The sequence below is a fragment of the Bacillus rossius genome, chromosome 6 (assembly GCF_032445375.1).
Source record: "Bacillus rossius redtenbacheri isolate Brsri chromosome 6, Brsri_v3, whole genome shotgun sequence".
In the NCBI taxonomy this organism is placed as follows: domain Eukaryota; kingdom Metazoa; phylum Arthropoda; class Insecta; order Phasmatodea; family Bacillidae; genus Bacillus; species Bacillus rossius.
In genome coordinates, this window is record NC_086334.1 from 21,609,860 (window position 1) to 21,633,428 (window position 23,569).

General features: G+C 33.0%; 1 protein-coding gene across 37 annotated transcripts in view; it reads left to right on the plus strand.

The window, feature by feature from the left end:
• The window catches only part of LOC134532836 (RNA binding protein fox-1 homolog 1-like), a 166,018-nt gene that overhangs the window by 113,954 nt on the left and 28,495 nt on the right, over positions 1-23,569 (plus strand). For 14 of the 37 annotated variants that reach the window (XM_063369763.1, XM_063369776.1, XM_063369777.1 and 11 more), the window contains 4 exons: positions 3,400-3,492; positions 10,021-10,075; positions 17,565-17,585; positions 21,596-21,740. In XM_063369763.1, the coding sequence (XP_063225833.1) occupies positions 3,400-3,492; positions 10,021-10,075; positions 17,565-17,585; positions 21,596-21,740 (314 nt within the window). Of the gene's footprint in view, positions 1-3,399; positions 3,493-5,031; positions 5,099-10,020; positions 10,076-17,564; positions 17,586-21,174; positions 21,296-21,595; positions 21,741-23,569 lie in introns of all 37 variants that reach the window. The other 23 variants (XM_063369791.1, XM_063369784.1, XM_063369772.1 and 20 more) reach the window with 3 other exon arrangements.

Below are 23,569 nucleotides of genomic sequence, written 5' to 3' on the forward strand. Positions count from 1 at the left end.
GCTTGCAATCTATTTTATGTATTCAATATCTCTGATGAAGACCTTTTTTTACAAGAGAATTTCGCCCACATTTTTGGAATAATTTGAGTAGTGCAAATTTATAAATCTTATCATGATATGGTGTTTATAATATTGAAATCTTTGTTAATTTTAGGGTAGTTTAAGAGTGATTATGCCTTCTCAAGTGAGCTTATAGTTAAAAATTTTGGTAACATAGCAAGACATGCAATTCATGCCTTCATAATATGTTTGATATGGCATGGATAAGATCTAATGGAAGGCTACATCGGTGATATGGTTTTGTTCAGAACTGTCAAAATAGCAGGGAGATACTAAATGGTATTTATGTCCTCTTCCTAACAGATTACTAGTCTGGTATCAGTGTGAACTAGGGAGTTAGAGGGAAGCATGCCAAATCAGTCTGAAAACCTTATTTTAATAGCATTTGTGGTTAGGTCGCAGACAAGCTACCCTGTTCTCTTGGTCCTAAATCGTTTCTGTGATACTGAGGAGACAGAATTTTGTGGGATACAAAACAGAATTCCTGTGTTTATTAGGTTAAGATTGTATCAAGTAAGCTAATCTCTGCAGCCTGATCTATGTGTTTGGCTTTTCAGTTCTGATTATTTGCTACCACTGCTAACAGATTGTTAGTTATTTCTCATGAAGAGAATTATGTAAATCTTAACTATAGGATAGGCAAATGTGAAAATGATTTAAATACTATAGAATTTGTTTTGTATTTTTTATAAATTTTTTATCTGTCTTGAAATTAAAATATAATTAAAATTCATAATAAATTTTGAGGAATGATACTATAACAAATCTTTCTACTAAAAATTTTTTTTTTGCAGCAGCCAATTATTAAAGATTCTATTGAGTAAATAAATCCTCAGAATGGATCAGAGGTACCACACATTCTTCTTAGTTTACGAGTCCTCAATTACAGTAGGTATACTTTTATAAATTGTGGCATATATAGCCTGCTGCAAGCATATGGTTTCACATGAATGTTAATTTTGCTAATAGTTACTGTATTAACAGTATACTTAAAACTAGAGAGTAGATGTGGTACAGTTTATCATCCATATTTCAGTGAAACATTTAAAAATTTTAGCCACGTAAACAGTATTGAGTTTTCATTTGTGCCATGTCCAGTTTTAACTCAATAGGGTTGTATAAATTAACTTTGTGACATTAGAGAATGAGTACCCTTTTATTGCAGTCCAATTTCTTGGTTAATTTTATTTCTCTCTCTTTTTGGGTTATATTTTTTGTAACTGGGAATTTTTTGTTGCGTGAATTTGTGTTGCTAGGGTGATGTGGTCATACTACACAGTCTAACTCTATGCTTGGGCAAATTTCTTTGTGCCATCTCCATGAAAATTTTTAACAAGTTTTCGTGAAGATCTCGTGCATGAAGGTTTGAGGAATTTTACTGTTGAATTTAAAGTTTCTTGACTATTCTGTGCTGTATTTTGTACTTCCTTTAGTTTTACTGATGTGGTATTTGTAACGAGATGTATTAAATTTTTATAAAGTTCCAGGACTACTTGTTTTGTTATTTAAAAGCTAGTATTCATGTGCAGATTATATTTTCAGTTGCAGTCATTAACTATATCTCTTGAAAGTTAGAACATTTTAAATTTTTTTATCATAATATTATAGAGGTCATAATAAAAGTGTGTTGGGTACGAGTATGACTGTTACACATTACACATTTTGTTTAGTAATTGACATTTAACAGCTAACACTGTGAATATTCATCTATGTAAAAGCAATTTGTCAAACAAAAAAAATCATGCTGATAAAATGTTTTTCCCCCCATGCCATTATTTTAGTAGCTAGTACATATTGTTGTTTCTGCTTTTTTCTTCCATGTAATTGCAGCTCATGCTATGCTAGCAGTTTATAATTTTTTTAAATAAAAAAAACATCAACTCTCATATGCTCAGATTAGAAATGTCTTAATTTTGCTCCAGCAGTTTATGTGAGTTTGGGTTTGGCAATTAACAGACATTTTCCCAGCACACTTAAATTTGCTTGGGTCTGGCAAACTAAAACATTTGAAAATGTTGAAATTCTGTCTGCTTATTTATACTTCTGAAGTCTCCTGCACTAATGCTATGGTTCCAAGGATATAAGCATGAACATTATTTGTGCTGTGTTGTGTTGTTTGCAGGAAACTGTTTGACTGTAGGTGTAGTCATTTCTCTTTACAAAGCTACACATTTAAAATCCCTAGTTGAAAATTAAGCATTTCTAAATATGTTTGCATAGTAGTCAACCTGCATTATGTGTTAAGGTGTCTTCTTATTGGTGTGGCCTTATTAATTATCAGATTTCCATGTCTCAATGCAGTTTGCAGTAAGTTTAATACTGAGTGCAGCTATTCTGGTAGTAGTCGCCAATAAAGTACAGTATCTCATTCCGTTTGCAAATGTGAGAACTCTCATCTTGCGGAGATGCTGGTTTGCCTGACGTATCCAGCATGATGTTCGCTTGGCGTTTCTTTGGACAACTATTACGTGTAATTCCGACTTCCTTTCAGAAATCATTCTAATGGTTTAGTTGGAGAATGGAGTCAGCTAAATATTGTGTTTGGAAATGTTGGCATGTTTCTAGTTGCACTTCCTGCTATTACAAATGTGGTATGTCTACTGCACCCAGAGATTTAGATATTTTGAAAATGTAAAGTTATGTATGGATTCATGTCACATTTGAATATTAACTTAAATTATTTTTTACAATAATAATTTCTTCAACAGTTTAGAGTAAAAGAAACTTAAATAAAATATTTATAAAACAAACATTTTTGGTCATTATTTATGATTTTAAATATAGTAAATTACTGCCAGCATTTATTAAACACATATTGAAGTTTTCGCCTCTATTGGCAATGTCTGCCATTGCAATGAAGCCCAATTTTCTCCCCTATCAGGACAGTTTCTTTTAAAAATGATTTTGTAGTAATAATAGATCATTAATAATTTCATACCATAACAAATTAATCATATAAATTTTCATTAAAACTATATAAAACAGTTTTCTTTTAATCAATTCCTTATTACTGACCCTACTATTTTTGTGGATTTCATCTAAGAGTTAAATGTAACAAGAATATTTAAAAAAAACTATCAAACTCATATTTCATGATAGATATTATCCTCAATACACGATGGTTTAAAATTTAACCTTTTGATCCCTATCTCTGAAAAATAACCATCTCGTGTTTCAGTCTCCTTCGATCCCTCTTATTTCAGTTGTTACCTGAAAATGCCATTTATAAAATATATTATACATATGCTAATCTATATATGCATATATGTTAATTTTTTGTTGCACGTTGTTTTGAGCGACGCCAGTTTTTTAATGCATGTTTTGTCTGTCTGCATGCAGGGATTCGGTTTTGTAACATTCGCAAATAGTGCTGATGCGGACCGCGCACGAGAGAGACTTCACGGCACCGTGGTTGAGGGAAGAAAGATAGAGGTGTGCATGATCTCTATGATTTACAACAGAGTTTTCCTGTGGTAGCACTCATTTTTAACCGTGTAACATGGATCCCTCAGTCCCGCTTCCCCCCATACCCGCGGACCTGTAACATACATGCTCCGAGCTGTGCGTGTGCTGCAGCGTAACTTTGCGCATGAACAAGACGGACTGTCCTTTGGGCGTCCGACCATGCACAACTACCGCAAGTGAAAGTGATGGTGACTGCCCTGCACTGTGCATGAAAAACATTCTTGTATCTTGCTGCCGTAGCCCGTGTGCATGGTCGGAGTGTCTCGCTCCGAAGGGGTAGTTTTGGTTTTGTGCTTGCTCAAAATTATTTGCAGTATGCTGGGGACACTTCCTATTTCACTGCAGTTTGAGCATAAAGTTCACAAGTGTGTGCAGCATGTAACTATTTACGCTCAAAAAGAAAATTAAAAGATTTACTCGTAGCGTCTTTATTTGGTCGCACAAAGCGGAAATTATCGACATTTTAAAAAGTGAATCTTTTAAGAATGGTAGAAAGTGTGACAGCTCTCATAATCTTCCTTCTTGTCTGCATTTCCATCACCTTAGGAATTGCATAATCATGATTCACTTTTTTTTGTCACCATCAAACTTGGAAACAGCTATGAAAATACAGTCATAATTTTAATAGCATTTGCAGTAACTTTTGAATTTAGCATATTCTTGAATGATGGTGACAAAACTTTCCCTGTTTTCCAGTATTTCCTGTATTGCAAGTTAATGTTAACTCCCAGATTCCCGTTGATAGCGCAGCTCAGCAAAGCAATGTCAAAAGGAGGTGCTGTAACCAAGCTAGCGTACAGTAGTGGTGAGGCGGTAGGCAGCGAGTGTGTGCGCTATGCAAAGCAAGCAAACCATGTGGTGGCTGGCTGGGTTTGTACATGCGTCTTGGATTGTCATGGTTTGATTGGGGCCTGTTTGATTGTTTGCAACCTATGGTCATGAATTTTTTTAAAACCAAACTTTGTTTGCTGGGCATACATTTCTACTTCACCTGTCCTTCCATTTCACTGCCCGATTTGCTCAAGCTATTTCTAAGTGTTAGTAGCTGAGTAGATGATTGTTGCGCATAAATGTTTACAAGGTCATGATAACCTTACCTGGAAGTATTTTTTTAACCTAGTTACTGTCCCTTTTTTTTTATGTAGATGTTCACTCACTTATATGATCTCTCCAGCAAGTTCACACTCAGGGTGATGATTGAGCATTGCAGAATACCTCGCGTTGTTTTTTTTTTATTTGAGCTTGTGATTATTGCTTTTATTTGTACTTTTGTTTTACTGGTCACATTCACATCTCTCATCATTGTGTATTTTGACATTTCTTTGCTGATCCAGTTCAAGTGTTGTTACGTTGTTTTTAGTTTGTAAGTTCTAGTCGGTAAGATGATTGCCGCAAGACCGACCACGCTGACAGAGGATTTGCCTCGAGTGTCCGTGTGCTCGGTCTTGCCTCATTAGCTTGTAATTGAATTTGTTTTTTTAACGCAGCATATCTCTTACTCTCTAGACGGCCATATGTAAGTGCCAATGAAAAAGTTGTAATACGTACGGTTATCCGCAGAGAAGCTCAGGAGGTAAGATGAACTGGTCATTTGCTGCAAGGTACTAGCATATTGAAGACAGAATAATGTTCTTTTGTGTCCTACCACACACCAGAGAACACAGTAATATTGTCACACATCTTTTGCACGTTATTACTCTTTTGAACCTAACCCTTGTCCTTTACTTCCTGCAAGCTCTATGTAAGCTTATAATGCATATTCCTTTCACGTAGGCAAATTCCATCAACTTTTAAACTAATGGGCTTAAGGGAACAGTATATGTTTGTCAGTTTAAATTGTTAAATTTTTGTCTAAAGCATTCTCTTGAAATAAAGTTTTAAATCAATTATTTGCACTCGAACCTGCAGATAAGTTATTTTACCCCAAGCTTAATTCATAATTAAAAACTAAAAGTTTTGTGTTGTATTTTATATTGGTTTTAAAAACTTTTCTTTAAACTATAGCTCATGTTATTGCTATGAGTATTTTCTGGTTCCGAGTTCCAGCCACACTTATGAGTAGCACATTCAACCTGAGTGTTATTTGTTGGTAATGTTTCCTAAGTGGTATGGTCTCTAAGTAGAGAAATCAAATAGGTTTTTAAGCACAAAGAATGACAGTTTTTATTGGTACATTGTAATGACCAGAACATATAAGACTGTTTAAACATAATATTTTCTTGTAAACAGTACCTTTTCTTGTCATGCGTGGCGTGTTTTGCAGATGTTTTGGAGTATTGCTTTAATTGTAACAATCACAACTGTTTAGGTATTGCTGTTCATTTGTAAAAATCATTTAATTTTTCATGTAAAGAGTAAAAACACTGCATGTTTGATGCGTCATTTTAGAACCAGTCGCTGCTTTCCATCCCCCCTTGCTCAGTGGCAGTACCTGCGTAGCTGGTTATAATTTAAGTTATTTATTTTGAAATCTTAATAATATGAGGATGTGATGTGTATGTTGATTAATTTTTATCTGGAAACAAATGCCCAAAATATTGTTTAAACTAAAATTTTTAAATGATTTTGCCATGTAACAAAAATCCCAAATCAATATTACATTTAAATTGTAAATCACAGTAGAAAATTAAATGAAAATATTTTTGAGGAATTTTAATTTTTAAATTTGCCAGTTCCTCTATTTTCTATACTCAAAATGTGTACTCATAAGTGTGTGAGAACATTTATAATTTGTTGATAACTTTGTAAGTTATATTATTTTTTGTTACATTATTTAAATAAAAAAGTATAATATTGGTAGTTATCTTTTTTATTTAATACACAGCAGTTATCCATTTTTTTTTAATAAAATGATTGTGCATTTGTGCATTAATACAGTTTAAAAAAAAATTTATTAGGTTAATTTTATTTGCTGGATTAAAAAAAAATACAGTACCGTATCTGTAACCATTTTGACAAGAGTAAAGGAAAGTAGTAAATACTGTCAGTTTATTCCACCTTTTTCATGAGGATGCAGTTGATATCAGCAATTTGAAAAATATTACTATTTCCCTCTTAAATTTTTGTATGAAAATTAGTTTTTATTTGTCCTATTATTGAAGGTAAAGGTAGTGTTTTGCTGAATGATAAATAATTTTGAACTAAATTAAAAAAAAAAAAAGAGCTTGTTACATTAATGATGTGTTCAAATTGTTCTCAATTCATCCCATTTATTGTTCCTTAATCCTGGTGATTCCAAAGTGTCACTGTCTCTAGCACTTAGACATTGTCCCTGTTTAGACATACAAAATGTCTTGGCTTTGTAGAGGTATTTATGATGAATGTTTTAGCTGATTACTGAATATGCATTTTGTGTGTGTGTGTGTGTTGGGAAACATGGCTTTTCAAGTAAAAAGTACGATGCAATAGTTGTCAGTAAAGCAGTTTTTGGTCACTGGGCAAAGTACTTGTTGCTGTATAAAAAGTATTGGATTCATCATGCACTTCGGATGCTTAAAATTTGCATAAATATTTACTTTTTATATAGTTTTGTAGTTTTTTTTCAATATAGAAATCTACAGTAGTGTCTAGCTTATCCGGCATAATGGGGCAGAACCTCAGATAAGTGAAAATGACAGATAATAAGTAGGTATTAAGAAAAAAACCTCACATTGTGAACCTAATACTAATCATATTTTACAACTAACAACAACAAAAAAAATTATTTAAACAAACAGTTAAAAAGTAACGAATTAGCTACGGTAGAGTCGGGAGCAACCAAAAAAAAAATAGATTGCTCATGCTCGAACTTGCAGTTCTTGTTGCTGATTGATTTTTTTTGGTGAGATATAAATAATAAAAATTTTTGGATAAGCGGTCGGATAATGGAGACACTACTGTGCTTGAAAAAAAAAAACATAAAGCAAAGGATGTACATTCCAGTTGCAAAGATGGGAAACAAGTGTGCATGCCTAATGGAGAAACAATTGCACTTAAATAATAGACGAATGAGGTAAAATAGTTTCACGTATATTTTAGCTGAGGATTGCTGTGCTAGTTTTAGTGTTTAAAAATCAGGAGAATATATCAGAACTGCGTATATTTTTGCTTTTTATATGTTTCTATAAAAGAAAATTGTGTCTTTACATACATCTTTATTGAATTAAATAGTTTGTGCATAGTTTGAACAAAGCAAACAAAACTTAAGTAATTACAGATATGTCAGACCTGGGTAGGGTACTTTATGCCTGTTCTTTTGTACCGTACCTACTAAAATAAAATTTTGGTGAACAGCACTTACAAAACTAAGATAAGTCTGTTGGGGCTAGCATTTGTCTGTGAAATTGTTTGTAAGTTTTGATTGCTTGATTTTAAATTGCTCCTCAAGGAAGAGGCACTGAGGTAAAACAATCGACTTCAGTTTCAAGTTTGTTAAATTCCTCCCTGTAGAGTCCACATCATGTAATAAAAAAGTTATCATCAATTGTGAAAAGATTATTGATTGTGATAGAACAATTAAATTAGATTATGTATGTGGTCCATAGTAGTGTTGGTAGAAATGGGAGCTCACCTTATATTGGTTGCACTTGGTTGTGAAAAAATGTGGTTTCATTGTTGCATCTCCGGCTCTCATCTTCGTAGCAAGATAAAATATATGCCAATTTTTTAAGTCTAATTATAAGCTTTTGAACACAAAAAGTTTCATAATAATTGTTTTAGTAGTTTCTGCGTGACACTTAAACAAACAGACAAATATTCAATAATAATATAGGAATTCGATAATAAACTATTTCAATCCAAACTATTTTTAACTCTCTTATAAAAAATTATCTATAAAATGATAAAAAAATTTATATGTATTAATTGCGTGGTAATTTATAAAAAGGGATAAATACATTTGAGTTCTCATTGTATTAAAATATGTGATGATTGTTCTTATCCTCTTCCCTATCTCATCTTCCTCCCCAGAAATCTTTAACATTTTTGTCTAACTTGTAATGTGTATAGTTGTCTAGTTGCCTTGTCCAGATTGTTCCAAAATGCTTCCAGGTAGTTGTTTACACTAATAAATCCTCTGAAGTATTAAATTAATTTTCCTAGTGAATAGCCAACCTTATTTTTAGTTTGGTTTTTCGAGCATGCTGCAACAGACTTCACAATCTAGGTACAAGGCTGTCTGTCGTAATTGCTTCTAAATAAATTTTTATGTAATATTTTCATAATGTGTAGTTAAAACCAAGTACATTATTAAAATTTTTCTCTTACTCAAAATATAATTTCTCAGATAACTATTTGCTTGATAATTCTGACCAACTTATGCATCGTACTTGTGCATTAATTAATAGGTATATTTTTTGTAGAGACTGAGTTTGCTAGCTTGATATGTGTACATATTAAAAAAAAAAAAAAAAACAATCATCTAATAGTAAAGGCAACATGAATATCTGTTATTTAATTTTTAATATCTTGAGTAGTTTGATTAAAATAATTTAATGCAACTTTTTTTAATCTGTTTTGAAACTCACCAAAATTATATTAATATTTTTAGTTTGCAAAATTTAATAGTTTGTAAAGTAATTGGTATAAAATAATGTATGAAATGGCGAAACTTGAAATTTCAAAGGAATTGCTTAAAGTAATATTAAATAACCAATACATTAAACTGGATTTTTTAATTAAAAAAATACATTTATTTATTGGTGTATTTTATTCTGTCTATTGCACTCATTCACCCAGAATACTGAATAGTCATATTAAAATTAAGATGTTATGTCACTTGTAGAGCAAAATCACAAATGGTTGTTGGTGAAAAGAAAGAACATTATGTACTGCACTTGGCTACTAAAAATTGATTTTAATTAATTAAAATACTCTTTCAAAATATTGTGTGATCCAGTTAAAATGGTTAAAATGTAGTAAGTTACACATAATTGCATGGTAACACATTCATTACCCACAGTTAATTTTTTTTACCAATAAATATTTTAGATGAATTTAGGTTAGATTTTTGTAATTCATTTGTGCCACAAGCAGCATGAAATTAAGTAACCATTTACAGTGATGTTATTTTAAAAACTTCTTCACTTGTTGTGTTAAGGTGGTGGCTATTTTTGTCTGATTTTAACTGTATAGGAAGACTATGCAATTCATTGGGCCATTTGTTTCTTGGCTTTTGAAGCATATTTTGTTTGATGTCATTTCTATATGTGAGATGAGTCCTTTGAACTATTGTACAGTTTAAATTTTACTGATTTAGATAAGTTAATGAGATTTGAATTCTATTACATGTTTGATATTAAATCTTGAACTCAAGAAATGGCCTTAAATGTTTTTTTTTTATTATTCTGCTAGACACATGATATTCCTTTTTTAAATGATCCTCAAACATTTTTGCTTTTTTTATGTATTGCATAGTTTTCATTGTGTTTGTTCACAAACACATCAAAATAAGGTGAGTATATTGTGAAACCAAAAAAACTATTTATAACCAAATATACTTGTGACAATTTTCTTTAGGTTAACAATGCTACAGCTCGGGTTCAAACCAAGAAGCCTCCTACAGTCCCGAATGGTAAGTTAAATGCATTTTATTTGCTGTCAGTGTCAAACAATATCTTCTCTTTAAAGTAGAGTGCCCCACCATACTAAGGGGATTGAAGTCAAGTTGTCAATAAATTTTCGGTAATACATTTTTATTAGTGTCATCTAGGGTTTAGTGTTAAGCATAATTTCATTTGCAAAACACTGCTGACATTTTTTGTGTGTTATGCCAATAAACAAGAGATTTCTTAAAAGTTGCATGTTCTTGTTTTAGATATTAGAAGCAATTTTTATCAATTTAAGCCTTACACAAAGTAGTTTCTCTTGTGTGTTAGTATTTAAATAATTGTATTGTAGCCATGCAGTTATGTTTTATCTGAGTAGTAGTACAGACATAAAATTGTAATAATGAAACTATTCCTGTATTTGTGTTTAAAGTAGTGATCTTTATATGTTTTTCATGAATTGCGGATGTAGACGTAATCTGCAGTAACTTATTTCATCATTGGCTGAGACTGTTGTTTTCAAGCATGCCAAGGTTCAGATGCACTGAGGAAGTCCACCAGTCTCATCTGATGATAGGTTGCACACTAGACGCAGTATTTTCATAGGCTTTGTTACTTTTGTTTAGTTTTTCTGACTAGGAATGGGACCGTCCCCACACTTGGTGAGAGCTTAATCCTCTTTCTTGGTGTTGGATTTAATTGTTGTCTGATTTTTGTATGGCTGCATTTGTTCTTGTTTTCTTTATGCCTCCCATTTTCACTAATTACATATCCATTTTAACATAAATTTTGTTTTTGGTTTGCAAGTTTATTGTATTGCTTGACATTCAGGAAGCTGGATCTGCCCATATATTTGGTTCACATTTTATCTTAACTCCTTTCAGGAAAAAAATGTTTCTTAGAATGCATAATAAAATTTTTTGTCATATAGTGTTTTATATCCCAGCAGAGAGAGGACCGTTGACACACATTAACTATTAAAATTTAACCACAAGTAAATTTTTGATGTCTTGGTGGGTACTCGATCGTAAGGAATTTATATTTGTGCCAACTACGTAATCCCACTTGGGATGCTTACGTTCAAACTAAATAATTTTCTTTGCGATATAACTGCTTGTACAATCAAAAGAAATCACATTTCTCAATGTCATCCCAACTCTTGTTGCATTTGTTTTGATCCATGTAATTTTTCAGTAACATTTCCCAGACAGTTGTCAGGTCCTATCAGCGTCAAACATGATCTGCCAAGTTGAACCATAAACAGCGAACCTGCGAGAGGGATATGTAGCCTTTCTCGCTTGAAGCAAGAGCATGTCGGGCCCCTGTCAGTCTGTACTCACAAAGAAGGTCCCGTCGAATAGGGAGGTGTGGCCAGTGCTTGCCTTCCGTTTCTTGTAAACTGTTCACCTGGTGCATCGCAGTATGTGGGATCAACTGTTATCTTAAAGGAATTGGCATCGAAAGATATATTATTCTTTGTTTCTTTGTGGGACGTAGTGAAAATTAGTATTAGGCAGGGAAGGAAGAGTTGACATCTCACTGGCCAGTGAAAGTACTGTTAATAGAGATTTGACCCCTGCCACCTTTGATTTAGTCATTTGTTTTACTACAGTTTCTGTTTCGAATTGATATATTCAAATTATTGGTATGACAATGCAAGAGTAATAAGTTTTCAAGCTCTTGTTACGTGTTTATAGCCTATATTAACTAATGGGCTACAGCATGAACTGTATAGAAGAATTTGACACATTATTTTGTGTACTGCGGATGATGCCACATAAAGTATCCGGAGCTAGTTCCCCTGGTTTGACCAGCCACAAAGTGAAATTACACATACAAACTGCAATTTGGGGTTAATATTGAAAAAAAAAAACATGTGGCTAAAGATTTATCACTGTTACATTGTTGCTAGTCTATCAACATACCCAGCAAAGGCAAACTATTTCATCACGCTCACGCTAGAGTTCCCAAAAATTAAAATTAAATTGGAATTCCACAATATACCCTAATGCTATAAAGTTACTATCATATTAAGTACTAAACGTGCAGATACAAATTACATAAAAAAAATCATTAACCAGACATGAGATGGTAACCATATTATCTGCAGGCCATAGCAAAAAATATTAAGTGACCAATTCAAAATAATTTATGCTAGAAATATGCACTAAAAATAATACATTAAAATTTAACTTAAAACTATAAGGCATAGTTTTAGTAGAAATGACAATATTCATATGGTCAGCAAAATTTGTATATAGTTTTTGAATAAATTTGGGAACCCAAAATGTGTACATATTTAAAAATTATTAAAAATAAAGTTCTCTAAAAGTCTTAAAACCACCAAAAATTTACTAAAAGGATCCTTCATAAATATAATAATTGATTATCTTCATAATCTTACGATGAAGCCACAGTGCTTAGTTTGAAGGAACAGGTAATGCTCGTTACTGAACGGCGTATTTTCCAAAGGCCAGTTACAAACTGCAGAAGTCGAATTCGGTGACACGACTCATTGACGTCACTCAGTTTTCTACTCCAACTCCAGGGTGACTAAAAATGCACTGCAAAAATGAATTTTAACTTGATTGAATAGCAGAAGGTATCTGCTGTTCAGTGAAATTTAGGTAAAATTGCTACCAGACTTGTAACATGCAGTATTGCAAACCAGTTACAGTCCGTATTTCCAGTGCTGACTAGCAATAAAATTGATAAATTTGCATTGTATGACCTTTATACTTAAAATTACACCTTCCTTGACAAAAATTTGAGGTGGCTGGGTGAGCGAAACTATTCGTGACCAAAATTACTTAAACTGTGGTAAAGTTTATTTAGTCAGTAAACGATGAATCATGCAGGTGATTAACCAAATCTTCAGTCCTTCACCAGAAATACTAAAAGTAGCTGGTAGACTTGATTTTTCTTACATTGCGGTGCTGAAGGTCTTGTAGTTGTTATGCCCTATCGGGCTGTCAGTGAAGTTCGATCATTGTCGTACCAGTCCGCTCGCCAGTTTGTACCCATAAACATGAAAATTGAGTAGAGATTGCTGGTTTTACATTTAGATTGCACTGAATTTTTGGTTGCAAGTCACCTTTGTAAAATATTTGACATTCTAATGATAAATACATTAATATATTAACGATGTTTTGCATAAAATTATAGCCAATGATGCTGATAGGTTAATTTAAACTAACCTAAAACCTCATCACATCTGGTCTAATTTGGTGTCAAATGAGGCCATGTTTTTACTAATTACAAGAACACAAGGTTTTATTAAAGAAATGTTAATATTAGGTTCTGGTTAAAATGATTACTTTAGATGTGCAGGTTCAAATAAATATTAATGTTAAACTCAACATAAAATTGATCTGCATCTTTACACTTTACTATGCATGATGGCCTACCTATTAAATACAGAATATACAAAAATTTGTTAGTTTTTACAATAAAAATGAGATATAAAATAAAAAATATTTCACACTAGGGTTATTTAAATTTTAAAATGTTTATATTTGCTCATATAAAAAATATTAACATAAAAATGAGCAAACCATTATTAAAAATTTTTCTGGAGTACCACAACCAACAAAATTGATTCAGTTTACCAGGATATATTTAATTACTATATATTTGGCAAACTAGGCTGCTCTAGTACATCAATAGTAACCAGTACATGAATGAATAATGATTAGTTGTAATAATATATGGGTGTCTAATGGCTGTTTCATAATCCAAAATTGAATTTTTCTATGAACTAGGATTATATACATAACTGTTGCCTCATTTGACATCATATTCTTTGGTGGTTCAAAGACTCTCTCCCCTTTATCCAAAATACCATTAATATGTAGAATTTTTAACAAATGTATAATTTAAATATACTCTCTCAAAGGTGTTAATTTCAGTATAAAACAGTCTTTTACTTGTTTTTTGGTATGATTTTACTAGGTACCTATAATACTGTACATACAATTATTTTAATACAATACTGCTATATTTTGGTCTAGGTCTTCCAGCTTCCTGAATAAAGCTTTATTTTTGCACTGCCACAAAATTTGTTTTGGGTGTTTTCTTTTTAACACTGCAATTTTAGTTCACCTCATTAGCTGTTTTATAAGTAATATTTTCAAGAAATAAAAAATTAAAATGCATTTTGGGCATTGAAATGCATAATGTTGAAAGTTAATAGTAGTAAATTGCGTGAGTAAGCAGCTCACTAAAAAAAAATTGAGATATAATTGACAGCAAATAATTGTTTACCCATATAAAAGGATTAAAAGTAGACATTATTTGGTTTGATTATTGCTGAAATACATTCAAAATGTTCATAAAGTTACAATGGTTTAAAAATAAAAAGGTAATTTTTTTTATAATTGTTTATAACATTTTTTTGGATTTAGCAACAAAATTTTTGTTATTCTGCTAAAACCACTGGCACAGGTACTACAACAGTGTATGCCTTTACACACACCGAACACCGTAAACATCTGTTCCTACTTAAGTCTTTAAAAAATTTACATATTTTCTTAATTGGTTTCTTACTCACTTTTACTCTAGAATCTCATAATATAATTTCTGATAAACTTTATCATTCCTATTTTAATCATTACTACTATCCTGAAAAATTAAGGATTCTTTTATTATTTGTAGTGATTCTCAAGATAAAGCAAAATCGTAAAAATTTTTGTATTCTTATGTACTGCTTTGTTACAATGACATTAATATAGTTAAAAGTTGTAGGGAATTATATTTTAAAAAGATTTACAGAACACATCTCATTTACACTATTTGTTTATATCTTGCTGTATCAGTACTCACATAGATGAGTCTAGATTTCATCATTTTGAGTCAATTTATTGTTCATTGTTGGTTCATTTTTATAAATTTATTTTTACCATTGCTCCGTCTGCTACTTGGAAAACACATTGGTTGTCATTGATGAAGTGTGCATAGCTAACGTGTCTCATTCTCAGGATGGGGGCGGGAGCTAGTGTAGCAAGTAGAGAAACAAACATCTTTCAGGGCAAGACTGTAAAAGTAGCACCTGAGAAATTTTGGAAAATTACATGGGAAAAATACAAAGCTTAAAATTTATCTTTGTTATACATGATTCCACAGTAATGGCTGCTTGTAATTGTATTCTGCTGTAACAGTTACTATTTTGGTAACATATTTGTAATTGAATGATTATTGATTCGAGATTTCACAACATGCTTTAATTTAGAGAACATCTTGTTAAAATTTCCAAGCCATAAGTTTTAGCAGATTGATCGTTATCAACTACTATCTGACTCAAATATCTAGGTGAATAGCTGCACTAGTTGCAGTTGGCACTATCATCCAGCGGACATTAACGAATGCCCATGTATACAGACAGTTTAAAATATTAACTAAGTCTAAAAATTTTCCTGCAGTGGTTAAGTGCAGACAGTAAACAACACTGATTTGAATTTTTTTAGTATGTTTGACATATTAAGTAACTTTAATAAAATATATTAAGGTAGACCTTACTCGACAGGCGTGCTAGATTGTAAAAGTGACTTTTTTTTGTCAGTAAACAAACTAAATATTAATCTAAAGAAATTAGCATTATGTTGTACAATAAAATTTACTTTATTATTGTCTGATCCACAAAATGTCCCAACAAACTCCACCAATAAGTTGTAGGGATTATATTTCCGTGGGTGAAGTTCATTACGTGAGTGTAACAACTTTAGGTGATCAATTTTCTTTGGTGCCTTGATCCATATGGTGGTGAATGTTGCATTGTAAATGTACTTTGCAGATGACTGATCAGTTTGTTTGTCTTATTTATGTGGTTGTATTGTGTTTATTTTATCATATTGGGTCTTTGGAGGCAGTAAGTTAAAATGCATCACACACTTGGCAAGTATTGCTGGCTTGATTTTGAGTGTTTCTGAGCCCACTGTAATCTTCGTGGTTGCCATGTTCAATTTTTTTGGTTATTCATTAATTGCAGATTTCTATAAAGAATAATTTTGAAAATGAGGTTATTGAATGAATTTTGTATTTGTTACCCAGTTGTGAAATTTCAGAATATAAACTCTTAAAGATTGACCATTGGACAGTTAGTCAGGCAAAAAATTTTTTACTATGAACTAGCCATGTGCCCGATGGGAAAGTATTTGATCATCATTTTTTTTATGAATTACGAAAAATGCTGCTACAGCTGACTTTCATTTATGGTCATTGTCTTGTCAGTAAGGTTTAGAGTTTGTTTCTCAACTTTTTACAAAGAGCAGATAACGAGTTTCTCATATCCCGCAACAAAATTTGCTGCAGAACACAAAATGCGTGAAAATAGAATACATGGTGGATGAGGCAGGATCTTATGGCCATAAAAAGTAAAAAACATAAGTTTTTTTTTATCTAACTTTTGTTTTTTCATCCCAGGTTTCCTCGATAAGCTGGGTAAGGGGTAAGGGAGATTTAGCTCAAACACATTCTGGCCCTCACTATTCCCTGGTACACATCTTTTTCAAACGGGCCTGCATCAGGTTACTTCTGAACCCTGTATTCGTTCCAAGTGGGGGCTGCAAGTAGTTGGTGGAGTTAGTTGGTCACATTGAGGGACACAAAACACTTTGGGTGCTTGCAACATAGAAATAAAACATTTTAGTTTGCATCCAATGTAATAGTAACATTTCTGAAAATCATGCAAATTTCATTAATACTCTACTAAAAAAAACCTACTTATTATATAATTTTATCAACTTTTAAAAATTTTTCACATATCTGTTATTAGTGAGATTTTTTAATGATTTATATTTATGTATATTTACTGAATTCCTGGTTATTAAAGTGTGTAATTGCTACTAATATTAATTTTTTAGTTTTTTCTTCAAAAGTGATAAATTTTAAATACATTTTTTACAATAAAAGAAAAGTAATATATTTAGCGCTTACACCGTATGTTATTTTTCAGATACTCTTGATGTGTGTTTCAGCTTGTATAATATTTATCTCCTAAGTTAACAAAAAGCTTGGAAATGGTGGTAGAAACTTGGCACATTGTAGTGGTTATTGCCATCTACTTGTTTTCAAAATAATTCACTTGCTTATAGGTAATTGGGAAGGAAACTCTTGGTTTTCTCTGGAATCTGTTTATAGTTTACCTTTATTTCTGAGTGGTATGCTTTGTTGTGTTTAGCACTGTTTGTTATAGCACGATTCATATAGAGTGGGAGAGGTGTGTGTTTGGGTAGAGAAACTAGCTGTAGCTGCAGTGTTGCCACTCCTAAAGTGAATTTCCAGCCTCGTTCCACAGCGAAGAGACATTCATTCTCGTTCAAAAATAATCGGAATGGGAGAAACTGTTCCTAGAAAGTTTGGGACATATTGGAATCATAGTAGGTGTTTTTTTTTTTTTTTGAAGCACGAGACTGGAAATCCACAGATGGCAGCATGGTGTTTGAACATGTCACACGTGTTTGTTGTTGTTTGTGTGTTGTTTGTCAGGCTAAGGGCGTGCTTGTGTTTGTGTTGTTACAGTATGCGTGCAGTGGCCGGAGGGTAGGTGTCAGGCACGACGCCCGCAGCATCGCTAGCTTGCTTGATAACTGCTTTCACAGTACTTGCATGCTTGCCATGACCACAATTTACCAACTGCACGTCTAGTTGGCACTTGCCTCACTAGCTTTTTAGCCTGTTATTATTATTTGTACCTAGTTTCATAGTTCCGTGTTAAGGTGAATGTGTTGTTAGTCATAGTGTCTATAAAAAGTGGTGATCGTCTTTCATCTTTGACTAAAATGATGTGAACTATTACTCAAACAAAATTTTAAGATTATGTCTTCTAAATTTTTATCATGCAGTTATTTTTTTTTAAGTTGGTCAATACTTTTTAACAATGTTAGCAGTTCAACTGTTATGTTGGCAGCAGGGATGGGGAAGCTGCCGGTGCATTTTTAGAAACATCTTTTAAATATTTTTAGACTGAATGGGTCATTTAAGTTTTATCTGTGGTGACTTGACATTTTTTTTAAATTTGGTCATTTTATACATATTAGCTGGGAACATAATTCTCACAATTATGAATTCATTAGAGTGAAAGTGATTACCAGATTCAATTTTCTAATCAAATAGTAATTCCACACATCATTACATTTTGTTTTGACTTATAATGTTGTCAAATTAATTACCCAAGATAACAAAAGTAATTAATGTTCAAATGAGACCAGTTTGAAATGAAAAAGGAAACAAGCTACAGAAGGACTAATGAAGTGTACAGTATACTTGTTGCACAGAAGTTACCTATGGTGTTAAGCAGGCAAACCATTATTAGATTGTTAGGGAAGGCATGAGATTAGTTTCAAAAAAAGGATTTGGTTTGCAGCTTGAAGCAATACATCAACACCCTTGACATCCCAGCCAATATTGAATCTTTGTCACCAAGTCTACAGGTTGCTTGGATAGTTGTAGCTGCATTAGCAGGAAGAAGGGGAGTGTCCTGGAACATCTGTGTATAGCCAGAAAATTAAAACCATAGGAGTTCTATGTAATGTGAAAAAGACACCCCATGCACAAGTTAAAAAGCTGCAGTTTCTTAGTTGGGGTGGGTTATCATCTCTTGGCTTGAAATGATGGTGGGACCTCTAAGGGCGGAATTCATATTCCTTTCTCAAGAAAATGTTGAAGTAAAATTGATGATGGCTGCCTTATTTCTCGAGACATGTTTTTAAACTCGCAGCAATGAAGACTGTCTTTATGGGTGCAGCATGCTTCTATTTCAGCTTGTTTCTTACTATTTCCAGATTAACAAAGTAATTGGCCAAGACAGGGACACACTAAAATGTTAAATGTGCTGAATACATAAGAAAAATCTTATTTCCAAGAGTTTTCAATGTGTAAAAACATGTAGAAAGAAAAAAATATGTAGACTTGTATAAGTTTATGTATGAACTAACAAAGATAATTTTTTGAAGTTTTTTTTTTAGTCATGTTTAATTAATTTTTCTGGAAGAGCCACAGGGGTTTAAGGGTCGTTTACTCTCCTCAGCCCAATGTGATCTGGGTTCAATTCCTGGTAGGTTAAACTTTTTTTGTGGGAATCATAGTGGACTTTGCCTTTAACTGGTTGGTTTTCTTGTGGAATTCTTGAGCACACTATTGACGATTGGGCAAACGGCTACGGATGATGTTTGGAATGATCCAGATGTCAATGAGGCATTAAGCCCTAATTCATTCTTTGTGTGGTGATGGGGGTGGAGTTGTTATTATTCTGTCTGTTATTGGAACGTTATCTTGGCCCACGTCAACCCTTTAAGTTGCTGAAAAGATAGTCGGATGTCAAGTTTTAAAAAGCATTTCCTTTAAAAAGTAAAATTTGGTTTTGAGTACTTTATGTATTGCTGTTGTTTTAACATATTTTATTCTGTATCTGTGTACAACTTAACTCGTACTGCTATACTATCAGCAGTTTTAATCATTAATGTAATTTGGTATGAGTGAATTTTGAGTTGAATGCTCGCATAACATTTTGATTTAGGTTCCTACGAGTTAAACATACACCACTATGTAAGTAAGCTCTTCATTTCTCATTTAACTAGTTAGAAATCTTGTTTCAACATGAAGACAGAGTTAATTCTGTCAAAGGCAGAAGCAGTAATAATGGTTTTGTTTGCATGGGATGTATTTACCTTTAATGACTTCTGCAGTCAAATGCAACCAAAGAGTAACTTGGGGTTTTTGTTGCCTTAAATAGTAGTTAGGTACTCCAGTTCTACTGGTGCTGGTAACTACTTCTGAACTTAGGGGCTACATCTTCTACACAGGCTTTTACAAGTTGGTGTGGAAGGAACAGAAGGTGCACATGGGTGGGAATTACATATTTGAATACATAATTTTGTAATGCAGAATTTTGACTTAGGTTAAGTATAGCATAATACTATGTGATTAAAAAAAAATTATGTAATAGTAATCATGTTTAGGGGAAAATCAAAGCGAGAAAGCAATTTTGCGTATTCATACAATTATGTTTATAATTTTCTAAGAATAAACATTGAAAATAGTTTATATTTAATTTAAAAAATAATAATTCGTTTTATTTGTATTTATGCTTTGGGGTGGTAAGAATTATTTTCTTTGTACTTTCTACGCCTAAACGTTTTTCACTCTATACCCACTACACCTTTGAGTGCAGAAGTTGCTGAAGTACAGCCCATGGGAACAAAGTCAATGATTTGGAAATTAGTAATTAATAAATACATTTTTAATTTTTTAGTGAGGTATGATCTGCATATGTTTTGCATTAGCATAAAATTTATGCATTTACTAATGTTAATTGATATAAATTAGAAAATTGTATAATGCATTTTGTCACTTAATATATTGCATTATGATCCTTAAAAAGAATCATAAACATTATTATAATATTTTGTTAATATAAATTTAAACAGCAGGCTTGCTTCTAGACTTTTCAAATTAATACTTTTTTTTAGTTCGTGTTCAATAATTTATAGTAATGATGGTTGTGGTCATGGTAAAAGAATTTTTTTAACATATTTTGCTTTTTAGAAAACTTGGGATGCAGTAGCTTTTTAGTTAATTTCACTTTACACTTTAGTCTGTGCATGAAATTAAGAACTTCCTTAAAAATTTTGTTTGTGAATATTTGTGTACTTGGTAGCTTGTTTTATATTATATATTTTATCATTAAAATTACATTAGACTTCTTGTTTTTATTGACAATTTGTGAAATTATAAGATATATTCATAGGTTAGTAAGATAAAAGTTATGGTAGCATAAATTTTTAATGTTGTTTAACTTAAAGATATGTAAGACATTAAATTTAAACTTTATTTAACTCTTTTTGCCTAACCGAAATCTATTTGACTAATCATTAATAATTTTTACATTGCAAGAATTAGTTTAAAATTATTTAGAATTCTTGACAGTTGAGTAGTTTATCTATGAATGGTATCATGTTTTCAAAAGAGCAAATGCAATATTAGTAAAAGTTAATTCCTGCAAGTGTGTTTCGAATGATTTTTACGAAACGACGTGACGATGATCGCTCGTGGCTACTGCACTTGCTCTTTTGGAGAATGCGAAGGACTAATGTGCGCGCCGTGCTCTGTAGTGTCACCTTGTGTCAGTTAGGCTACAGGCTGCCTGCCGTGCCTTGGTCCTGGCTGCCGGGGGCCGCCGCCGCCCCGCTCGCCACCCCCTCCACCTCCACCGCCGCCCCTCTGGTGCTGACGCCCCGAACAGCACGACGGAGGTACCGTACGGTAATTCTGCTGTTGCATCGTGCTCTCCAGCCTGCTGCATCCTCCCCCCGTTCTCTTAACACGTAGGAGCGCAAGTAGTCGCAGAGACGATGCATGACCACGTCCGTGCGTGCCGGTGCTGACACTCGACCCCCACCAGGCATGCGGAGTGCGAGCCGGGCCTCGACCCCTCCAATCCCCCCCACCCCACCCCCTCTCGGACGGAGCAGCGGCGGCCGGGGCAGACGGGCGGCCGGCGCGGCGTCCGAGGTTCGTGTTTTGCATGGTTTTGGTTTGTATGTTGCCCCCAGCGGCCGCGGCCTTGCGCGGCGTCGCTATACAGCGAGGACGGGCCCGTGCCGCGTACCCCGCGGCGGCGGCTGCTGCGGCTGCCTTTGCACGGCACCCCACCCCCCTCACGGCCGCCGCAGCCACCGCCTTGCAAGGATACACACCGTGAGTTGCATGTGCTTGCTCCCTGCCCCGGCTTGGCCGCGTTTGCTCTTGTCAACCTGCACTGTAAGTCTAGTTGGTCGTTTGTCGTGTGTGAATATTTAAATTTTTATTCATCTGCTTCATAACCTTAATCAATTTTTTTAATATGCTACGCTTTTTTTCTAATTCTACATTGTGATCTGGTTTTTTTTTTTTTTTTCCATATATTTACAATTTAGATTGTAGCAACCTTCTATGTAAGATAAGTAATTTTTATTCATTTGTTTGTGTTTTGGTGCACAAGTGGTGTATAAACTTTAAAAATAATAACAAAAATATATACTGTTTTATAAGTAGAAGTCTTATTACATTTCCAGCCACGTAATTTCACCTCATAGAGCCCTCGCTCAGAATGTGCAATTCCAATCTCTTTAAAAAGAAAAAAAAGGTCACCGAATTATTTTTCACTGAAGTTGCCAATATTAGAACTATCTGGATTGCTGGGTGTGACTTTTCTGTGAACAGGTTGTTGATTGTGTCTAATGTGTGTGTTGAAATCTTTTATAGATGCAAAATATTGCTGTCTTTACATTTTGTAATATCCTAATATCAGACAGATCTTATATATATATATATATATATATATATATATATATATATATATATATATATATATATATATGTGTGCACTTTTTTTGGTGGTGAAGTTGCTGTATGGCTGTTGGTTGGATTTGGCTTTGCTCCATATTATAAAATATTCATCGAATATTGAGATTTCAAATTACTAGTGGCATGCCTTTATCATATTTGCGACAACACAATTTTTATGATAGTTATGGCAGTTTTTGGTCAAATATTTTTCACTTTTTTAAAAAATACTGAGAATCCTTTCCAAGAACTAAGAGTTCTGCAAAATTTACAGTTTAAAATGAACGTACATTGATTTACATAATCATTTGTATCCAAAATTTGTGAGAAAACTACAAAAAATGTGTGATTTGCGATTTTTGTAATTTTTGTTTGGGTTTTTACCCGTCCATATCAATTGTTATTAAATACTACGGAACTGTCGCCAAGCATAATTTTCTTTGATATTAAAATGTGTGAATGCCAGCAGCTAGGTGCTGATTGCTACACAGTCAATATTACTAGTTCTCTATTGTGATGTTTTGATGATGATGTTTGCTTTTTCTTTATTTTTGGTTGTATGGAATTTTTATTCTCGTTTTTTGTACATGTTGTTTATGTATGTGTTGTAAGTTTTTGTTTCATTTATAAATAATTGCAATTTAAGTACATATTGGAACAAGCATATATAAAAAACATTTTCTGCTATTATTGCAATGTACTACCTGATGGTGTTCATTAAGCCTGTGACATGACTGCCCTTAGAAAAAATGAGAACTCAGGATGAGTTGTTAAGATATCATTGAAGAAATGGGGGAAAAATCCTGGGGAAAAAAATTAGTAATGCTGTTTTTTTTTCGATCATGCCAACTTTAGAGGTTTGGTATTTTTATTTCAGCTTTACCACTTTTTTAAGGTTAGTTTGACCCTAAAGCAAAGACTGCACATATTGTTTGCCGGCACACATCTTTATTTTGTGCTGATTCTCTGAAACATGATGGTAATAGGTTGTATTTGTACACCAAGCCTCCAGAACAAGGTAAATAATTTTTAATATCATAAAATTTTACAAACTTAAAAATTAACTTCATTACTTGATTCCTTCTCTCACAGTTGGGCTCTTCTTCTACTAAATAAAATCTCTAAATAATCAACATTCTTAATTATTTAGCATAAGGTACAGATATGCCATTTTTATTGTATTATAGTATACAGTGGCGAGG